The 22,642-nt window shown below is 43.7% G+C and overlaps 1 protein-coding gene across 1 annotated transcript in view; it reads right to left on the minus strand.

Annotated features, from left to right (window-relative positions):
- B3GAT2 (beta-1,3-glucuronyltransferase 2) overlaps positions 1-13,117 on the minus strand; it is an 80,778-nt gene extending 67,661 nt beyond the window's left edge. Inside the window, exon 1 of the mRNA XM_044254033.1 lies at positions 12,497-13,117. Coding sequence (XP_044109968.1) covers positions 12,497-13,117 — 621 coding nt within the window. The remainder of the gene's footprint in view (positions 1-12,496) is intronic.
- Between the last annotated feature and the right edge of the window lie 9,525 nt (positions 13,118-22,642).

Raw genomic sequence — 22,642 nt, forward strand, 5'->3', positions numbered from 1 at the left:
TCTGCACAGTGAAGGAAATAATTAACAAAACTAAATGGCAACCTATGGAATGGGACAAGATATTTGCAAATTAAATATCTGATAAAGGGTTAATATCCAAGATACATAAAGAATCTCTTAAACTCAATACCCCAAAAAATGACTAATCCAATTAAAAATGGGCAGAAGACATGGATAGTTATTTTTCCAAAGAAGACATACTGATGGCCAAAAGACACTTGAGAAGATGTTCATCATGACTGATCATCAGGGAAGTATAGGTCAAAACTACAATGAGATACCACCTCACACACCTGTCAGCATGGCTAAAATCAACAACACAGGAAACAACAGATGCTGGCAAGGATTCAGAGAAAGGGGAATCCTCTTACACTGTTGGTGGGAATGTTAATTGAAGCAGCCACTCTGGAAAACAGTACAGAAAGTCCTCAAAAAGTTAAAAATAGAACTACCCTATTATCCAGCAAATTCACTACTGGGTATTTATACAAGGAATACAAAAATACTCATTCAAAGGGATACATGCACCCCAATCTTTATAGCAGCATTACCTACGTTCGCCTAATTATGGAAACAGCCCAAGTGTCCACTGACTGATGAACAGATAAATAAGATGTGGTATATGCATACAACGGAATATTAGTTAGCCATAAAAATGAAATCTTGCCATTTGCAATGATGAATGGAGCTAGAGAATAATACTAAGTAAAATTAGAGAAAGACAAAGACCATATGATTTCACTAGGATGCAGAACTGAAGAAACAAAAGAAATGAGCAAAGGGGGAAAAACAGAGAAGCAAACCCAGAAAACAGTTTCCTTACAATAGAGACCAAACTGATGGTTACCAGCGGGGCTGTGGGTGTGTGTGGGGGGGTGAAACAGGTGATGGGGATTAAGGAGGGCTCCTGTTGCGATGGGTGATGTATGGAAGTGTGGAATCACTATGTCATACCCCTGAAACTAATATTACACTGTATGTCAACTAACTGGAATCTAAAGAAAAACTTTGAAAAAATCCTTAAAGAGGAAAACAAGAACATAAAAGTAAAAAATCACAGAGCTTATCCTTTCAGTATATCCAGCAGGAATGAAAGGTAATAGGTAAATAGTTAAATAGAACCATTCAAGAAAAATGAAAACAATTAATAGGACTTGAGGCCCAATGAGCTCCAATGACTGTGCATAATAGAACTTTTCTGCAAGGCAAGGCTGCAGCACCCCCAACAGAAAAGTCTCCCTGGGGAGGTCTCTAGCACTTTTGCCAGTGTGAACAGATGTAGCTGAAGAACTTTCCAAAGTTATAAAAATATCCCCAAACTGTCATTTGACCTTTAAAATTGACACTGGCATTTCAATCCTGCAATGCCAAGTTTATTTAGATGATAAACAACACATCCACACAAGGATCATACTGAAATTCCCATTCCCATCAGCTGACGGCAGCATCTTGAGGCCACAGAGACTGTCAGGGTCGGTACAGTCATGGTGGCTCAGGGTTTTCTGACATTCTGCCTTTTGGAACATTTCCACTGCTCCTGTGGCCACCAACTTCTGAGAGAAGCTTATGTCCGAATGGTTAGGGAAGTTACCCTATTGGCCCACTCTCCAGGTAAGTCAGCCCACTTAAATCTCACAACAACTACCTACAGTCATATCAAGCCCTGTAAGGCAACTGAGTATTAGGACTTTCCCTCATTTGTAAGATAGGCTGCGTAGCTCGTGCCTCAGAGATACCATGAAAACTGAATAGCAGCGTACACACCCAAACACTCAGGAAGGGCCGAGCACACAGCAAGCCATCAGAAAACAGGAGTTCTGTTCCCCTGAGGCCATGAGGGAGGAACACACATTCTCCACTCCTAACTTAGTGCTCTTCCTACCCAAACTGCAGTTTTCGGACTTAGGGAGCATGGTCCCCGAATGAAGGGAAGAAATTCCCAGACCCTCAGTATTCTTACCTGCTTTCCTAAAACTCAGTTTTTGGGGAGAGGAGGAGGTTCTTCTTTCCTCTGCTCCTCTCCCGCTGCACAGAAAACGGCCAACTTCTCACTCATCCTGAATCACAGTACATGTACTGTCTCACCATGGTCAAATCTCTAGGGCACTAAACAAAGGTAATTAGAAACATTGTTGTCTTTATTAAGAAAGTTAATGTCTTTAATGAATGGGTAATAAATCCCTTTGGAAGATGAGAGGTTTCTAATTATTTGCTTTCAACAAAATTGAAGGAGACCTAATGTCATCAGAAAATCATTAAATTTTCTTTTTTGCTGAGAGATCACCATATGGTTTTTGGCTGAGAGCTTGAGAGTTCAAAAAACAGAAGAACGCCACTACAAGAAAATGCTTTCCATCTTATTTACCTCTTTATGTAGACAAGGTTGACCTAATGAGAACAGAATTACGTTAAATCCTATCTCTTTCTAGCAATCAGTAATATTCATCAGTGAAGAGATAGCAACAATAAAATGCTCCATCCATATCATTAAGAATCCAGTTTCCAATAAATGTAGCTTTTATGCTTAAGAGTTAATTATCTAAGTTGGCAACATTTATGGGCTTTTTACTATAAGTGAGTAACAATTTTACAAAAATGATATGTACTCATGTGCATGGCATTGACGTTGTTTTGATTCCTTGTTTACCGCTACTAATTGCAGTGTTAACTCAATCTTTAAGAATTTTTAAGTCCTTAGTTTATAGCATAGGAATTGTTTAAAAACTGAAATTCTATCTATAATCATTTGTTCCTGCATCTATGTGTGACTAGAGGATCAATAAAGGACCTTGAACCTTAAAATATTGTGCTGAGATAAAATTCTGAGGGAGAATGGAAATTAGAAAAAGGAACAATATAAAATTTCCAGATGTTACTGGAAAACATACTATTCAAAAGATGTTGAGTATAAAACTGTTCTAGTTTTTATAATATCTGCTGTATGTAGTTTTCATTAATAAATGTCTGTACTTAAAATTCAATAAAACTTACATGCTTTACAACCATTTTAGGGGATTTAAAAAATTTAGACATCAATTTGTAAACATTCTAGAAAGCGTCAGGTTTTACTAAATTCTTTCAGGAGTTAGGTGAGGATCATCCCACCAGACCACTAGGTGTGACGATTCTTGTGAGAGCGCGATCTGGAAGGTGCAGGGTCTACGAAGAATGAACAGGGACAGTACTCACAGCATTTGCAGGCAAGGAAGCAATGAGGGGACTTGTGGGTAAACACACACACACACACACACACACACACACACCACTCCAACTGCTACATTCCCCATTCTGGCAGGAAACAAGCTTCAAAAGCTTTGTAAGCTTTTTACTTAGGAAAATGTAAGCAATGTTTGAAAAAAGAGAAAACAAGCTCAGGGTAGACTTCCCAATAATTGCCGGTCAGCTGAAGGCAAGTTCAGTGTCCCCGTTGAGGCTGAAGAGGGTTGGGCACAAGGTGAGGTGGTCAAAAGGGATCCTCTCTGCCTTCTGCAATAGGTAGTGGAAAGAGGAATTCTCCGGACCTTCCCAGCCCTAGCAAATGACCTTAAAAACCAAGCTATTGCTTGTAACCTCGTGCTTTAAAAATATTGTCTTCTTCCATTGTAATATGCCATCTCCTTTGTAACACACTATCTCTGATTCATTCGTGCCAGCGACAATCTATCCTATAACAAGCTTGGGGTACAAGCGAGGCCCTAGGACTACCAAGGAGCTAAAAATCACATCTAAGACCTGCTCTGAGCTACCTGCAGGCCAACTTCCTAGCTTTCACACACACGGGAATCAGCTTCAGACCTCTTAACCCACAGGAGAATTGGCCTTCCTCGTCCTCTCAACCTAAAATGTCCTTTAAGATGCTTTTTATTCTCTTGCATCCTCCCAGGACTCTTTGTATCAAGCCCCGTTTAACTCTTGTCCCTCTCATTATTGTGGTAACACCCAGGGGTATAGCCAAGACACCCGATTTATGTAGTCCCACTTGGGTACAGACGAATTGGGGAAAGTCAGGCACCTGCACCTCCTCCTCGCCCCCAAGGGCACAGTCCAGATCGCAGAAACCAAGCATTTGGAGACAACGAACCAACGAAACAGTGCAGCAGCTGTTTGATAAACCTCTCAACGAGGGTATAGGTCAGTTCTTAGACAGCTGTCCTAGGAGGCGGGCAGCTTTTGCCAAAATCAGGCACCCACTGAGTGGTAAAGCCAGATTTGCACCCGGGGCTCTCTAACTCCTTCAACTCATACCTACCTGAGCTGCCCACCAGCCTCTGCAGTGTGAAGAGAACATTCACGGGCTTTATCTCTCTCCTTTTCAGCATGAAAGCTCTTCGAGTCAGCACAGAGGCCACCTTTATCTTTAAGTTACTATTTAAGGGGCGCCTGGGTGGCTCAGTCGATTGAACCGCAGCTTTCAGCTCAGGTCAGGATCCCAGGGTCCTGGGATGGAGCCCTGTCTCTCAAATCCCTGCTCAGCAGGGAGCCTGCTTCTCCCTCTCCTGCTCCCCATGCTTATGCTGGCTCACTCGCTCTCTTTCACTGTCAAATAAATAAACAAAAATCTTTAAAAATAAATAAATAAATAAATAGTGAAAGGTCAAAGAACTTGCCTGGTGGGTGATCTGAAAACCAGATGGGAACAAATGAAAGCATTCTCCGTACACTGCTATGCACAGACTTTTCAAAGCCACAGGTTTACACCAAAAATGAAGACTTTTTTCTTTATAGGACAGGCCTGGGGAGAGATGCCAACTCTTCTCCCAGAACTAAGTGTCTCACTTGGCATGCAGGAGATGGGGAACGCGGCTGCCTACTCCTCCCATCCCATCCCCTGTTGTCAAGGATATCTTCCTGTTCTCTGGATATTCACACACCCTCTTTGCTCAGGTGAACTATGGCTCTGTCCCCTGGGAGGGCTCTTGCTCCCTTGTCACCCACTAGGTGCCATCAACCTTTAGGTCTCAGTTCAAATGTCACTTCCTCTATAATCACTCCATACTACAACCCCATTAGCTGTCTCTGCTCTATGATCGCAGGCATCTGCATTTCCCTCAACAGGCACCGATCCTAGCATTAGTATTTAGTCCAGACATTTGATCTGTGAGAACTGGGATGCACCCTCTCTGCTCACAGCTGTATTACTCTCTGCCTTGACAAAGCATAGTACCTAGCACACAGTAGATGCTCAATGAACATTTGTTAAGTGGAGAGAAAGCATTCTAATTATATTCAAATATCTTCTCAATGTGGTAATGTTTAAGCTCAAGTAGGTGGAAGGAATCTTGCAGAGCCATACACTATTACTGCTAAGATACAATTATTTTAGATAACTAAAATTTCAGTTGATGGAGAATGTTCAGCATTTAGCAAATTCAGCTTTCATGAAAGAGATGAAAATGCAATTTATAAATACCTGCCTTTCAGATGGAAGGAATGACTGTCTTAGTTTCTGCATGTAATATACTTTACTATTTATTTATTTTAAAAGATTTTAGTGATTTATCAGAGAGAGAGCAACAGCACGGGAGTGACAGGCAGAGGGAGAGGGAGAAGCACTCTTCCTGCTGAGCAGGGAGCCGGATGTGGGACTTGATCCCAGAACCCCAGGGATCATGACCTGAGCCGAAGGCAGATGCTTGACAGACTGAGCCACTTGGCATCGCCATACTGTACTATTTAAAGTTCTCTTTTCCCTGCTGGAGATTGGGGGGGGGGACACAACTCTTTTAAGTTGTCAGTTATTTTAAAGAAAAGACTAAATAATCTGACTTGTAGTAGATAATCTGATTGATCACCGCCCCCAGCATAGGCATCTGCAGGGTTTTCCCAACATGCAGAAAGACTCAACCAATGATTTACTCATCTTGTTTTTAATGCAGGGAAATTCCTAATCCCCAACCCTGCCCCCCAAAATAACTGACAAGACACTTAAGCCTTCTACCAACAAGTAACCAGTCTTGTGAACCTGACGGTGTGGGCCATCACTGGCCAGCATGAACAGCACACTAGCGGAAGCTTCCTGCAGGTGTGCCTTTGTGCTCGGGGAGGAGCTGCCTCAGCCTGGGGGAGAGCGCAGCCAGCAGCTGTCCTATCCTGCATGAACTCAGCTCAGACTGACTCGGGTCCCCAGCTCCTCCCACGTGAAATACCTCAGTACTGTCCCTGACCCCCATTCTACCCCAGTACTTCCTCGTCCATTCAGTCCTGCCCGTCCTGAAAACAAGTGTGCTCAGAAGCTAGAGTTGCTGGGGTGTATATATCGAGTGAGGGAAAAACTAATTTTAATGCTTTATCTTCTTACAGAAATGATCCTTTTCCACAATAGTTTTAAAAACCACTACGTGTGTGTGTGTGTGTGTGTGTGTGTAAAAGGCTACAGTTTATATACTAACTTAGCAGTTTTCACCTGACTTGAAAAAAACAAAACAAAAATCCAGTGGGCTATAAATAAGATAATGTGAAATGAAAAATGTTCATAAGATCAAATGGTATTAGAAGGGGAAAAGGTCAAAAAGGGAAACTGGAAGTTGATACGTCATACATCCAAGAGGACAAGACCTGAGTTTAAGTGTGGCAGCAGACCGCAACAATGTTAGAATACTCCTGCAGAGGGGCACCTGGGTGTGGCTCAGTTGGTTAAGCACCTGACTGTTGGTTTCTGCTCAGGTCAGGATCTCAGGATTGTGAGATAAAACCTCGCCTTGGGCTCTGTGCTCAGCGGGAAGTCTGCTTGAGATTCGCTTCCTCTGCTCTCACTCTCCCTCTCTCTAAAATAAGTCTTTAAAAAAGAAAGTACTCCTATTGATCAAATGCTTTACTCACCACAATGACATATTTCCATCTGACTGCACATGTTAAATGAGATAAGCCTCAGAAAGGTAAAAAAAAAAAAAAAAAAAAACCCGCAGACTCCAGGGGCACCTGGGTGTGCCTGACTCATGGTTTCCATGTAGGTGGTGATCTCCGGGTCATGACGTGGAGTCCCGTGCTGGGCTCCACGCTCTCTTCCCCTCTGCTCCTCCCATCTCCCCCAGAATAAATACACCTTAAAAAAAAAAAAAAGTGCAGGCTCTAGAACCAGAGGACCTGGACTCTAAATTCTGTCTCTGAACCTGTTCAGAATTAACGACCTGCATGACCTGTTCATGTTAATTCTAGGCATTTCTACTCAACTATGAAATAGGGATGCCAATTCTACTGGAGTAAATGACTATATTGGGTTCCTGCTGCGCTTGTAAAAATCTCCATGCTCACCGAAGTACTATGCTCAGATCTAAACATCAGCAGTCGGATGAAAGAACAGGAACATACCAGTACCTACCTCAGGGGCTGTTGTGAGGAACGAAGAAGTTCAAACACTAAGAGTCGTTCCTGGCCCATAGTGAAGTGCTCAACTGATGTCAACTACATTCTGCTTGTATCCATGGTAAAGAGTATTTTATTTCATTTTTTAAAGATTTTATTTATTTGTCAGCGAGCGAGAGAGAGAGAGAGCACAAGCAGAGGGAGCAGCAGGCAGAGGGAGAAGCAGGCTCCCTGCTGAATGGGGAGTCCGACACAGGACTCGATCCCAGGACCCTAAGATTGTGACCTGAGCTGAAGGCAGACACTTAGCTGACTGAGCCATGCAGGCATCCCAGTAAAGAGTATTTTAACATTTATTTCAAATTATGCACAAGAACTACCAGGGACGAAAAATGGATTACCTTCATTTATTGCTGTGAATTGGAAATCTGTTCTAAACCTACCTACTTACTTACTTACCTACCTACCTACGGACTGGTGTAACAATTTTATTTGTGTTTTGGAGGGAGGACTTGAGATCCATGCAAAACCTAAATATCATGCTTCAACAGCATTGCAAATCGAGTATATAATGTGTTAACTATACAGACTGAGTAAATATTTCCTCAGACTTCAAAATGTTTGAATAGACATATCTGAACATTATTGAATTCTGTACCAAAAAAAAAAAAAAGCACTACTTGAATACCACCTGGAATAGTTAATGAATAAGGCTATTGACTTTGGTTCTTCTATTTTGCTTTTGTAGCATGCCTTAAAAGCAATTACTATTCCATTACTGTTCACACAAGAGAAAATTTACCAGCTTGTAATTTAGAGGCAAGTGGAGTAGACAGAAGAAAATGGAGTCACCCACTATAGTCTCCAAGAAGCAGGAGACAACAGTCTAAATGTTTAAAAGAGACACGTTCATTGCACCAAACAATAATCCGGGCATGTCTTTATGGCTATTCATGAGAAAGGATAATCAGTGAAAAGTAGGTTGGAGGACAAAGAATGATGGAAAAAGACAACAAGAAGAGGCAGAAGAGAGAATGTCTTTTAAACCCAAACTGTTATATCTGGTCCATTAAAATATCAAAATCCAAATGAAAGCTGGTCTTCATTGAAAACTCAAAAATCAGCCCTAACTCAAGTACTATACAGCCAGGGCTGAATACAGAAAATCTTTAGATTTAACACTGACATAGAAAATTGGCTGCAGTTTTATACACACACTTTTAGAAAATTCTCACGTTTCATCAGCCCTACAACATGATTATTAATATGGTTTTAGATGGGGAGAAATAAAACACAAAGGGCACATTTCAGGTAAAATAGTCATTTTATGCTACACCTAAGAGATTCTTCTGGATTTCTTCACTTTGGAAAAGATTAGTAGCCCACACTAAGTAACTGTATCAAAGGTAAAAGTAAAGATAGATCTCTGGTCTCCTTTCCGGAAACAGGCAGAATTTACTACTTGGGGGAAAGTGCCAAACACTGCAAATTTGAAAATCCTTTGGATCATGGCTCCAATAAGCTGCATATAAAGAGGGGAGCATACTGATGCTTTAGGAAAGGAATGAGACAGAAAATTAAGCCTCAACTCCTCCACCTGCCCAGCTCACGAATAGATTAACTGCACCCAACAGAAAAATCGAAACAAAGGGCCTCTTTAGTTCACTGCTTGCCAGAAAGGCATCTTCAAGACGCCTTCTCATTAACGGAGCCCTTTCACGTCCCCTCTTAAATGTCTCACAGTTGGCCTGTCTTCCAGTCTTTGCTCATTAAAATTAAAGTTAAATTTTCAAAAGTTTTTTCTTCTTGCTGGGAAAGGACTGTTTTTTTAACCTTTCGATTCAATTGATTGCCAAAGGTGAAAGCAACTTCACCTGAAAAGCACCAGCTTTAAACTCAGCAAACACTGGAAGGTTTTCTACTGGAGAACAGAAGTCTCATCAATAGTGTTATTGAAAATAGGACTAGATAGAGAGCCACATTTATCTGCAGGTGTAGCTTGTATTAAATTAGCTTAAATCCTTCACAAATAAGCTTTTTTTTGAGGTGCTCCGGCAGGCAGGATTACCCATGGTCTGCAGCGTACAACCCCATCCGGGCCACAGGAAGAGCAGAAAGACCTGCTGGGATACTGCAAACCTGAAAAGCTCTGTCCATCTCCTGCCGTGGACAGCCCAGTTTCGGTGTCTACCACTTCCCCTGAGCTTCATTTGCAAGTGCCTTTGGCCATGAAGGTAGCAAATACTTCTTTCCTGGCAGCATAGCTCAGTTGAGAATGGAAGCTGAAAATCAGTTAGCTGTATGGAAGAAGAAAGCAGCTCTCCAGTTACCAGGGAGGAATAATTGAACACAGATTGCCTGTTGCGCCTTTAATTTAATTTGGAGACCTTTCATCTTTTAGTTTCCTTCATTTGCAGCCAATGCTTAGCGAGCTAATTTGTACCTGGTTCATTTTCCTCCTTTTATCTTATCTACATTAACATCAACCATGGAAATGAGAAGCACTATGAATAAAAGATGAAGCCTGACTTGGGACATTCTCTCCTTAAGTACCATGAATTACTTAAAAACTAATTTGTGTGGATGCACAATATAGAGGACTGAGATCTACATGCCTCACTCCGACAGCATCCTTTATCAGCATCTTCCCTTCCCCCCAAGGGGTTGCAGTTTTTAGATGTTTTATCTAGTCCTACTGGTTCTCCAACAGAACAATGTCTAGACTATAATCCACAAGGAATCATTAATCTTTGAATGGGTATAAGGCAGGCCATCCCATTACTGCACAAATCCAAGGATGCATAAATCCACTAACCTGACTTTTTAGAGAGTTCAATATCGCTTGCCTTACAAGGAGAAGAATGCATTGCAAAAAGGAAAGCTGAATGTATCAACATATATGCATGGTGAACAGATGCCCACTCTGTCCAAAAACACTGTGTGTGGGAGAGGATGAGAGGTGGTAGAGAAAGGGACTGGTCTTGAAATGACGGTCTGGGAGTGGCCTCTGGGAGCTATAGAATTTCAATTCCAAGTGTATCATGGGTATGGCATTTTTAAACAGTCCTTCTATTGTATATTTTGTACCACTTGGCACCTCTCCATTAAATAAGAGTTGCACATGCTCTTAAAATAATTTTGATTTTTTTCATTACTTCCAACTGTACAAAATGTTAGTGTCTTGTAAGTTTTGCCTGTTTTTCCCTTTATAGTTTCCTCTGGGCCACTACTATTTTTTCTCTTCACCCTTTCCTCCTCTATATTCTTTCCTTTTTTCCAATGGACCAATGAAAAAAAATCTAGTGGTTTTTTTCTCTTGCTGCTTTAATATCGCTCCCCAACAAGCCTTCCTTTCAGTTTGGGAAGCATCAAAGGAAGACTGTGCTCAATTGTTTCACTGCTTGTAATGCCAGCTCTTCCAGTCATCTGACCCCTTACACCAAATGGGCTAGAACTGGAGAGAAACTGAAAAGTCACTCCCCCTTCACAGCCCATCCCCTTAAAAAGTTGACTAGTGATGATGTGCATTACGTATACAAGACTACACATTCTTACAGGTAAGGCAACATCCAAAAAAAAAAAAAAAAAAAGAAAAGAAAGGAAAAAGACTTAGTTTAAAGTTGTGGTGTATTGAAATGTAAAGGTCTTTGCTTCAGAATACAAACCACCGTATCTTTTGGGAAAAGAATATGTAAGCAGGATCAAAATGAAAGCCCAACTTAAAAAAAAAAATCAGATTATAGCTCTAATCTTATTTATAATAAAGACTACCCCCTACAATGTCAAGTTTATCTATTTCTTCTGAAGGAACATGGAAAGAAAGCCCTACACTGCAAAAATTTGGAGAAGGATGGAAAGCAATTACTGGTCCTTTTATTCATGAAGGAGAGGATGAATAGAAATGAAGGTGGCAACTGCCCTTAAAAAAAACGATTCTCAAAAGCCACATATGCAGAAAAATTAAACTGAAAGGGTACAAAGGCACTTTGTCCTGAGGTTAAGAAAGCCAAACAAATATTAGGATAAAGTTGTGGGGTGTGACGTTGTGACAATCTGACACACAGATTGTCTGGTTTACTTGGCATGGTGGGGGATGTGATGGAGTCTCAGAAGCAGGTCAGGGAATTTGGGGTAGAGGAAAGCAACAGTTCCACCAAGTGTCAAAGAATCCAAGTTTTTGTTTTCTCCCAGGTATCCTTGTGTATAAGGAAGAAAAGTGAAAACCATGCAATCTGGACTCATTCACAGAACATACACAGACTGCAAGATACCAGCCTCAAGCAGTAACACCTGCCCTAAACTCCTGTGGGCTCTGTACACGACTGACCTCAGAGAGAAAAGAGCCATTTCGGCAGCAGGGGGCCGCGCTGCACCCAGGACCTCACAAGGAGCACCAGGATGCAACGGGCAGGTGCGAGAGTGGCTTGGCTAACTGGCCAGAGGGAGGCCTTGGATAAAGGTTGAGAAGAAGAATGGGGCTGTCTGCCTGATAATTTGGGCTGCGGAAAGACATAACCACAGGGCAGAAGAGTCTCAACTCATTTACCAGAGGTTTTCCTCGAAAAAGAGGCAATCTCCAGAATCAGAAAGGGCTTTTGCGTCGTGCAAGAAGAGACAGAGGCTGGGCTCACATACACCCCGGAGAAGTCAGTTTCCACTAATAACCATTTCCGTGCCAGAAGACTGTAAGAGAAGTTTGTCTCCGGGCTGATTTTTAGTCACCATCTCCACCTTCCTCCCGGTTATGGTTCTAGACTCGGAAGTACACCAAGACCGCCTGCAATGAGCTGGGTCCCTCGACACCTGTTCCTGACAGCGTGCCTCCCCCAGAGGCTCTCCCTGCCATCTGGGCTGCATCCTCAAGCCAACCAGAGCCTTGCTGCTGGAAACACCCTCGCGCCTCACCTGTGCTACTCGCTCGGCTCAATCTCAGGACCGGGGGGACTGCGAAGCCCCTGGCCACACTCCCTCTCCCGGGCCACAGCGGTCCTCTCGTCCACTCTCCACCCCCATGGCCCGCGTAAACACACCGGGGCACCTGGAGGCTACAGGCCGCCCGCGAGGAGCACACCACCTGCAGTTCCGCATGGGAGTACAGAGAAGTGAAAACTCCCAAGTGCAGTCGCAGCCCGGCCGGCCCCGAGGCCCCACCGGCGTACCCCCAACCCCCCAAGCTGGGCGGGCCTGCTGCTACCTCCTGAAACAGCTCCAGACTGTAGGTGTTGTCGTCGTCGGCGAAGAAGAGCACTCCGGGCTGCGCGCGCTGGTGCTGGTGCCTCTGGCGCAACCAGGCGAGACCGGCGTTACGCTGCTCCGTGGCGCGCGGCAGTCCGGGCCTCTTGTAGCGCCGCGGTGTGGGCACGTGCAGGTGAGTGCTGGGCAGCCCGGCCCGCGCCAGGAAGTGGCTCACCAGCTCGCTGCGCGCCACCGCGTCCTCCACTAGGATCCAGTGCAGCTGCGCCACCTGGCGGAAAGTGTTGGCCAGGCGGGTCAGCTCGGCTTTCTGCACCGGGCGGCTGTAGGTGGGCGTGATGGCATAGATGGTGGGCAGAGGCGGCTCGGGCCGCGGCCGCGGCTGCGGCTGTGGCTGTGGTCGCGAGTCGTTGCGCTTCTCCCAGCCGCGCCCGTGGCCGCTGTCGGGGCCGCCCCTGCGGAGCGGGAGTCGGGCGCCCCCGCGGCCCACCACGTAGGGAGAAAAGTAGGGGCGCGGGGTGAGCGGGGGCGCGGGCCTGCGCGTGTCCACGTCGAGCATGATGATGACGATTAGGATCCAGGGCAGGAGGATGAAGAAGCGGCTGAACAGCACGGACTTCATGGTGCGCTCTTCCTTGGCCTCTCGGACGCCCCTAAGAGGGGCGGAATGGAGGACCCCAGCGCGCGGTTTGGACGGCGGCGGCGCCCGCACTCAGGAAGCCGCGGCGGGCGCGTTCTCCATGGGGTCGGAGGAGGCTGCGGGGGCCGGGAGCCGCGGGGCTCAGCCCTTTGGCGTGGGAAATCGGCGCAGGTGCCGAGAAGCTAGGGCTACAGGGAGCGCAGGCGGGCAGGCGCTGTCCCCCACTCCCGGTGAGTCGGCGGGAAGCGGGACTCTGTCCAGCCGCGCGCTGCTGGCCCCGGAGTTGTGCCGAGCGCCAGGAAAGCGGTGCTCCCCGGCCGCTCTTTCTGAAGAGTGGGAGCTGGGAACCGGCCCCAGGGCTCCTTGCCACTCCCGTCCCGCGGCGCTGCGAGCGCAGAGACTCCGGCAGTGCTCCCAATGCGCTCTCCGAGGGGCACCTTCGAGGGCTGGGGGCAGGCGCTGAGGGCTTTCCTTGGTCACATCCCAGCCGGGGCGGCGAGGACCGGGAGGGGACGCCGGAGCCCCCCGCTCTGTTCGCGCGCCGCAGCGGAAGCCTGCACTCCCGTCCTTCTCTCTTCTCTTCTCAGAACCTCTCCAGGCTCCGGCAGCAAGATCCCAAAGCAAGGAAAGAAAGAAAAAGCGAGGGGGCGGGGGCGCTGCAGACTCCAGCGTCCTCCCAGTCCTCCTGTGGGAAGACAGCAGCGCTGCTACTGGCGGAGAGGGGCTGCGAGGGGGAGGTTGCGAGGGGGGCCCCGGCTCTCCGCGGGGTCTGCCGCGGACGGCCCCGAGAGCTAGCTCCGGAGGCGGCGGCTGCACCGCGGGAGGAGCGGGAGGAGGGTCCCCGCGGGGCTGCACGACCTGCGGGAAGGGTCGGAAGCTCGTTAGCTGATCTCCGCACGTTCTTAGCTTCCTGAAATACTGCAAGGTCTTCAGAGATCAGCCAGGAAACCCCATTCACCTGCGAAAAACTCGGGAGACCTAGGGTGGGGAGTGAGGGGAGAAAGGCGGAGAGGGTAAAAGATCCCTTTTCTGGTCCCCAACTGCAAGATTAGTGTGCTGGGGTGTGAACCCGACAGCGGCAGCAAAAAACGCTTCCAATGGAAAGCAAAAATCAATAGAAGCCCTGGGAGACGGAAGGGTGCGACGCATAGGTGTTTGGCTTGTGAGATGGTCCATGAGAAAGAATCCATCCAAACGGTTGCTGCCTGCCTGCAGTGAGATCATGGGGGGGGGGGGGTTCCTGAAACTCCAGCTGAGTAGGTTTAACTTATTTTTCCCTCAGTAATTTGGAGTCCCATTTCCTCACAGTTCACTGCCATCAGAATTATTCCGTTTGACCCTCCCGACGATCCTTTTAAAGAGGCCTGGAAAGTGGAATCACCTTCATTTTATGGCTGAGAAAGCTGAGGCTCAGAGTTTAAAAGTGATTTCTCCGAGGTCAGTAGCAAGTGACCAAGTGGAAATAGAACGGTGGGTCCCCGGAGTCCAGCCTGTGGCTTCCTCGCTGCTCCGCCTGAAGAAATCCCTTTCGACACAGCCGACGAGGAGGGGTTGGCCCTCCCAGATGTATAAACATGGCGCAATCAACATCAATGAGAGCATACCCAGACATACAGAACCATGACAGTGCCTGGAAAACAAGTAAACAGCTGGTGCATAGTTGGGACTTTTTCTGTCTAGCAGACCTACTAGCCGAGTCCCTGGCTGTCTTTAATGTACCGGGAAGAAAGAAGAGGGGCCAGGCTTCGTAGTCACGTCTCAGGGAGGTGCTTGCAAAAGCAGCAGGAAAGCCTTTCCCCCCCGCCAGGCCATGATAAATAATTTCTGAGTCCATCTTCTCTCGATTGTTTGTCTTCCCCAGTCTCGTTCACAAATCCCTCCCATGGCGCATTCTGTGTGAGGGCGTGCTGGAAAGCTCTGGAGCGGAAAGCCCACCCCACCCCTTCCAGCCTTTTTGAGAGTCCTCAATTTCTTAGTCCTACCCTTGCTGATCTATCACCTGGCGCTGGAGCGTCTGTGAATTTCCCTAATTTCCTGCTCAGGGTCTGAAACATGCGGGTGAAATTTAGGGAGTTAGCAGGCACTCTCTCCCTACCCTTCCACCAAAAGGGCTAGTCTTCTGTCCTGACCTCCCAGTATCAGCCACAAGTCATACCACAAACTTGGCAGATTAGTGCCTCCTAACATAGGAAACAATGAATCCATTAGACCCCTTCCCTGATTCTCAGCTACCCTAATGGTCCTCTGACTATAACACAGCTTCCTGAAAACGTGTGGTGATCAGGCACCTGAAACCAAGGTCAATATCTTGGGGCAATTATGTGGGGGGAGGGAACCCAGGAAAGGCTTTTCTTAAATACTAGAAAACAGCACACACACCTGGCGACCCTTGCCAAGATTACTGAAGTCTCGTTCATCCTGCTGGAATTTTTAATGTAGTTGAAGAGAAAGGTCTTGTATGTTAGCTGGAGTGTGGCTCAAGTGGTTATTGAACTGTATGAAGAAACTTCACTAATCTTTGTTAGTTCGGAATTCTTGGTTATTCTTATTATTCCATAAAAACCCATTCCTGATTTTTTTTTTCTCCAGCAACACAGATGAGATACTTTCAAAATGAATCAAATTTTGGAAATTTAAGGGTGCCTGGGTGGCTCAGTGGGTTAAGCCGCTGCCTTCGGCTCAGGTCATGATCTCAGGGTCCTGGGATCGAGTCCCACATCGGGCTCTCTGCTCAGCAGGGAGCCTGCTTCCCCCCCACCTCTCTCTCTGCCTACTTGTGATCTCTCTCTGTCAAATAAATAAATAAAATCTTTTAAAAAAATCTTAAATTTTGGAAATTTGAAAGGTGTTCCGAAGTCACAGGTGTCCTACAATACAACATTTAACTAGCCTGTTCACATTAAGGAGGTCACTACATGGTTTCTAGTATCTTTCATCAGCATTTGCGTCCAGGTTTACCTCATTCAATCATCTGCAGGGGGCATCAAGGTTCTTGAAATCAAGCGGACCTTGGTTTGATTCCCAGCTGGACCACTTGAGCAACTTAGGAAACTCGGGGAGCCTCTCAGTTTCCTTACCTGGAAAATGGAGTTAACAGTACATACTCCATGGAAATCTTGTAAGGATTCAATGGGATAAATTAGGTAAAATATTTCACCGAGAACTGGCATTATGCAGGCAATGAACGGTATTTAAATGCAGGTAACATTTGTTCAAAAGAACATCTTAACCCAGGAGATCTTGCAGAATCATCATTACACAGGAATAAAAATGAGATCCATTCTAAACAGGACTGACAATGCCCCTAAATAGGGCCCCCACCTGTCAGGAAGTTGTCAGTGGTAGTCTTCCCCCACCTGATTTAAAGAAATATTTACTCCAAATACAAGGTGCTGCTTGTCATGCAGTAAGGATGACATGAATCCCAGTGACATTTCTTTCAAATGACTGAATATGCCATATTGTTTTACATTCAGTTACTCAAAAATGTGAACCCACATATTTCATGAGCAAGTCTGAGTCAAGAAAAAGATACAAAAATATTAAGAATATCCATTTGAAACATAAGACCAGGGTAAAACACTTTTAAGTACAAAAATGTATCATACTTCTAAAATATTTAGAGAGTTTATCAGGCACCAGAATGGAAACAACTCTTTTTAGTGGAAGCTTGAAGAAAATGTCATTTTTATGAAGCATAATCACTGAATAGCTGTAGTACTTTTCCATATAGTCTATGATATTTTTACATAAAAGAATTTAAACTTGATCTGTGGCTGATAATGAAGGTTGGTGGAAGTCACTAGAGTAATTAAAATAATTACCTAACTTCAGAGCTTCTGTACATCCTCTCAGTGTTTATTTTCATTTAATCTCTCTAATTATTTGTGTAACAAAGTGAGCATTGCTTCATCTGTACTAATGAAGCCTTAGATTGCTGGCATCAGCCACAGCATTTCATCAGCATTCGGTGGTTGTTCTCAGATAAACAAAGGTAAAACAAAAAATCCCATCTGGGGAGTTAACAAAAACATATCGTATAATCACTAAACATTTACATTTTGCCTTGATGAGTAATATGCAACTGTAACTTCTGGAGCAAAAAGATTGCAGCCCGATTAGTACACTGTATAGAACTGATCCCATTTGACATTTGAGCCTGGGGTTCTGCCAGTGTGACTAAATCAACCTTCAAATGAGCATCTGGGGACATCCTGAATATTCTTAGTCAAGTGAGAAAGAGCTCAAGAAAAAAATCTGTGCACAGTTAAGTATTTGTAAATGTCTATATGATGATACGGGTATGCAAATCAGGTTGAAAAGAGAATCAGAACTAATTCACGTGTAAGTAATAACATCATGTGAGGATATTGATAATCAATACCCACAAGTATATGAACATAACTTTCTGTTAAAATATCAGTTATGTAAAAGAGTGACATCCAAAATAAATAATTCTAACAGCCCCAAATTCCAGGGATACATGACTGTTTCACTGATAACTGTCAGAAAAATGACATCCAAACCACAAATTAAATGGCTCATTTGATTTATTTTCTTGCATCTGGATCCTCTACAAATATCACATTTGGCATAGAATTGTTCTAAATTACAACAGTTCCTTAAAATTTAGACATTTGCAGCTATTATGTACAAAATATGATGTTAGAAGTAGTTTGTTGAGTAAAACCCCAATTTAATGTAATAGGTTGGGATCAAGGGCACCTGGGTGGCTCAGTGGGTTAAGCCGCTGCCTTCGGCTCAGGTCATGATCTCAGGGTCCTGGGATCGAGTCCCGCATCGGGCTCTCTGCTCGGCAGGGAGCCTGCTTCCTCCTCTCTCTCTCTGCCTGCCTCTCTGCCTACTTGTGATCTCTCTCTGTCAAATAAATAAATAAAATCTTTAAAAAAAAAAAAAAAAAAAAAAAAAAAAATAGGTTGGGATCAAGGTTATTCAGTAAAATTGGTTTTCTAGAAAAGTAGAAATTGACAATTCATCCTAACTATTTCATTGAAAAATAATTCTATTCAGTCTGAATACCAGCTGAAAGTAAAACATGTCAGTGTTCCTCCTTTTCGCTTTATTAATGAATTACGGTACACAAAACTCCAATATAACAGGTACGAAGGCACACTAGCATTCTTTATATCTTTTTCCTCACTATCTTAAAAATTGATATTTACATTAAAATGAGAATTTGTTAGCAACAGAATTTTACTATAAAACTACACAACCTACCTTTCACAGTTGTTACAAGAACCAAAGGAGATAATGTACTTTAAATGCTATAGTTTACACATGTAAAATAGAGGCGATTGGCCATAAGCTGATAATTGAAGCTGAGAGATTACACATGGGGTTCCTTGTATTACTTAGTCTACTTTTACATGTTTCAGAACTCCTATTATAGAAAGCTAAAATACATAAAACAGATTATTATGTATCACAGTTTGTTTACCAAGATAATACTGATGCCACAGTCCAGAAACTGAGTTGGTAGATTTCCATAACTCATTGAATCAGTCTCTTAGCCCTGAAAATAGGTCAGTTCAGTTAAATGATTATGTCCTATTTCAGGGGTCACTGGTGTATGTGGAAGTAGGAGGGGCATCTAAATTAGGCCTTAGATAGTATGAGTAGCAGGCATTTAATGAGAGGCCTTTCTTTGAAACAGAAGAAAAACAAAGGTTAATGATTAAAACAAACTATAAACTCAGTGTTTGAGTCCAGAGGGCTCAAAAGTCAAGATTTTTAGATGTTGGGCTTGAAGCAGCTTTAGATGGTGGAGTGGAGACTAACAGTGGCAATCTAATTTATTTATTTATTTATTTATCTATATTTTTAAATTTTTGGTTTCTTCAAATGTCTCTAGTGATGGCCTCAAATGTTATGGTGAACTTTCTGAGGGACTTCTATAGCAACTGGTATGAACGTTATCTATACATGATCTTTTGTGGTGATTTCTTTGAAATTCATATAAAGTCATTTAGCTTCCGCTTGCAGCCCTGAAAAAAGGGCAATTTTAGTTTTTAGTGATGCTAAGTCAGGATGGTGGAAGAAGAACTGGAAACAAGCATTGACAAAAGGGACAAAACAGCAGGAGGCAGTTTACAAAGAAGAAGAAAAAAACCCTGAAAACCAACAAACATGGCAGTGTCCAACAACCTACAAGAGAATGTTGTACATTGTATTGAAACATAGAATTTACTGCCTAGAGGACAAGAAAGATGGCAGATGGGTAGGATATTGAAATATCATCAGGTCCCAGGAGTACAGCTAGATTGTTATCAACCCATTCTGAACACCTACAAACTCAACAGGAGATCAAAGAGAAGAAGAGCAGCAATTCTAGGAACAGAAAATTGACCACTTTCTGGAAGGTAGGACGTGGGGAAAAGTGAGTCCAAAGCAACGGGAAGATAGACCGAGGTGGGAGGGACCAGCTCCAGGCAAGTGAGAGAGCAGGAGAGCACAAAATCAGAACTTTTAGAAGTCTGCTCCACTGCAGTATGTCACCCCAGAGGCTAAGCAGGGGTGGAGCCCTTGCGGGGATGGTGTGGTCTCAGGACCCGCAGGGTCACAGAAAGACTGGAAGTGTCTGAGTGTGGCAGAGCTCCCAGGTACTACAGCAGAGAAGCTGGTTACAGAGACAGAGCCAAGGACTGAGCTCTCACATCGTGGTTACCTAAAACCGTGATCCAAGTCACAGTCGGGCCACTGATCTTCGAGCAGGGACCTCACAAGTGGCAGATCTAGAGAGACACCCTCCTTCCTCCTATAGGAGGAGTGGCACAGGAATGGGCTGCAGGAATCTGCGGGGTTTGGAGACTCCAAATGGGGCCGAGCTCCACAGACAGAAATGCTTGGTCACAGGCTGGATGAACACAGAGTGCGGCTGGAGACCAGGGAGATGGGAGGGAGTGACTGCTTTTTTCTGAGGGCACAATGAGTTGTGGGGCCCCGAGCTCTCGGGTCTTAGGGGGCCAAAGATTGGGAGGGCACCATTTTCACTCCTGTCCTCCAAACCTGTACAGAAAGTGTTCAGGGAACCAAAACTACTGAGAGCAAACCGAGCAGATTACTTAGCTTGGCCCCTGGCAAGGGCAGTGCAATTCCACCTCAGGAAAGACACTTGAGAATCACTGCAACAGGCCCCTCCCCAGAAGAGCAGCAAGAACAACCAACCAAGACCAAGTTCACTGATCATCAAGAACTGCAGAACTCCAGAGCTAGGGGAAAGCAACACATAGAATTCATGGCTTTCCCCCCATGAGCTTTAAGTCTTGCACAGTTAAATTTTTTTAATTTTATTTTTTCTTATTCTATTTTTTTAACTTTTCCTCTTTCCTATTTAAACTATTTTAAACTATTTTATCTTATCAATACCTTTTAAAAAAACTTTCTAATTTTCATTGTTATATTTTATCCCTTCATTGTATTTAACCTTATTTTTGTATACATATAGATTTTTTTTCTTTAAAGTTTTGAAATACAATTTTTTTCTTTAAAGTTTTGAAATACAATTTCTTCTACTAGATCAAAATATACGCCAAATCTAGCACATGGCTTTGTTTTAGTCTCTAACCTGATCACATTTTTTCCTTTTTTTCCAGCCAACTTCTTACCATATCAATTCCTTTTTTAGAATCTTTTTAAATTTTCATCTTTACAGTCATATTGCATCCATTCATTGTGTTTACCCTTATTTGTATATATGTAAGTTTTTCTTTCTTTAAAATTTTGGGAGGTAGTTTCTTCTGAGAGACCAAAATGCACCCAAAATCAAGTGTGTGGTTCTGTTCTATTCACCAGCATATCTATATCTATATCTATATCTATCCAACTATATATATATATACACATATATAAATATAAACACATTTTCCCCTCCCTTTCCTCTCCCCCAGTTTTGGGTCTCTTCTGATTTTGCTAGCGTATATTTTTCTGGGATCTTTGCCACCCGTTTAGAATTTTATTTTCTTGTTCACATGTTTGTATCTGGATAAAAGGACAAGGTGGAAAAACTGACCACCAAAAAAAAAAAAAAAAAAAAAAAGAATAAGAGGCAGTACCAATGGCTAGGGACTCAATGAATATGGACATTAGTATTATGTCAGAACCAGAGTTCAGAATGACAATTATCAAGGTGCTAGTTGGGCTCAAAAAAACCCATGAAAGATATTAGAGAATCCCTTTCTGGAGAAATAAAAGAACTAAAATCTAACCAAGTTGAAAAAATAAAAAGCTATTAGTGAGGTGCAATAAAAAATGGAGGCTCTTACTGCTAGGATAAATGAGGCAGAAGAGAGAATTCATGATATAGAAGAACAAATGATGGAGAATAAAGAAGCTTAGCAAAAGAGAGACAAACAACTACTGGGTCATGAGGGGAAAATTTGAGAGATAAGTGATCCCGTAAGATGAAACAATATAAGAATAATTGGGATCCCAGAAGAAGAGGAAGGAGAGAGAAGGGCAGAAGGTACACCTGAACAAATTATAGCAGAGAATTTCGCTAATTTGGTGAAGGGAACAAGCATCAAAACCCAGGAGGCACAGAGAACCACCCTCAAAAACAATAAAAATAGGTCCACACCCTGTAATCTAATAGTAAAACTTTTTAGTCTTAGCGGCTAAGAGAAAATCCTGAAAGGGACAAGAAGTCTGTAATATATAATAGTAGAAATATTAGATCAGCAGCAGACTTATCCACAGAGACCTGGCAGGCCAGAAGAACTGGCATGATATTCAGAGCATTAAATGAGAAAAATATGCAGCCAAAAATACTATAGCTAGTTAGGCTATCATTGAAAATAGAAGGAGAGATAAAAAGCTTCCAGGACAAACAAAAATTAGAAGAATTTGCAAACACCAAACCAGCCCTACAGGAAAATATTGAAAGGGGACCCCTAAGCAAAGAGAGAGGCTAAAGTAGGAGACCAGAAAGGAACAGAGACAATATATAGTAACAGTCACCTCACAGGCAATACAATGGCACTAAATTAATATCTTTCTATAGTTACCCTGAATGTAAATGGGCTACATGCCCCAATCAAAAGACACAGGGTATCAGAATGGATAAAAAACCAAAACCCGGGACGCCTGGGTGGCTCAGTCAGTTAAGCTGCTGCCTTCAGCTCTGGTCATGATCCCAGGGTCTGGGGATCGAGTCCCACACCGGTCTCCTTGCTCAGCGGGGATCCTGCTTCTCTCTCTGCCTCTGCCTCTGCCTGCCACTCTGCCTGTTTGTGTGCTCTCTCTCTCTCTCTGACAAATAAATACATAAATACATTAAAAAAATCTTTAAAAAAAAAAAACCATCAATATGCTGCCTACAAGAAACTCATTTTAGACCCAAAGACATCTCCAGATTTAAAGTGAGGGGGTGGAAAACAATTTACCATGTTAATGGACATCAAAAGAAAGCTGGGGTGGCAATCCTTATATCAGATAAATTAGATTTTAGGCCAAAGACTATAATAAGAGATGAGGAAGGACACTATATCA

The sequence above is a fragment of the Neovison vison genome, chromosome 1 (assembly GCF_020171115.1).
Source record: "Neovison vison isolate M4711 chromosome 1, ASM_NN_V1, whole genome shotgun sequence".
NCBI lineage: Eukaryota > Metazoa > Chordata > Mammalia > Carnivora > Mustelidae > Neogale > Neogale vison.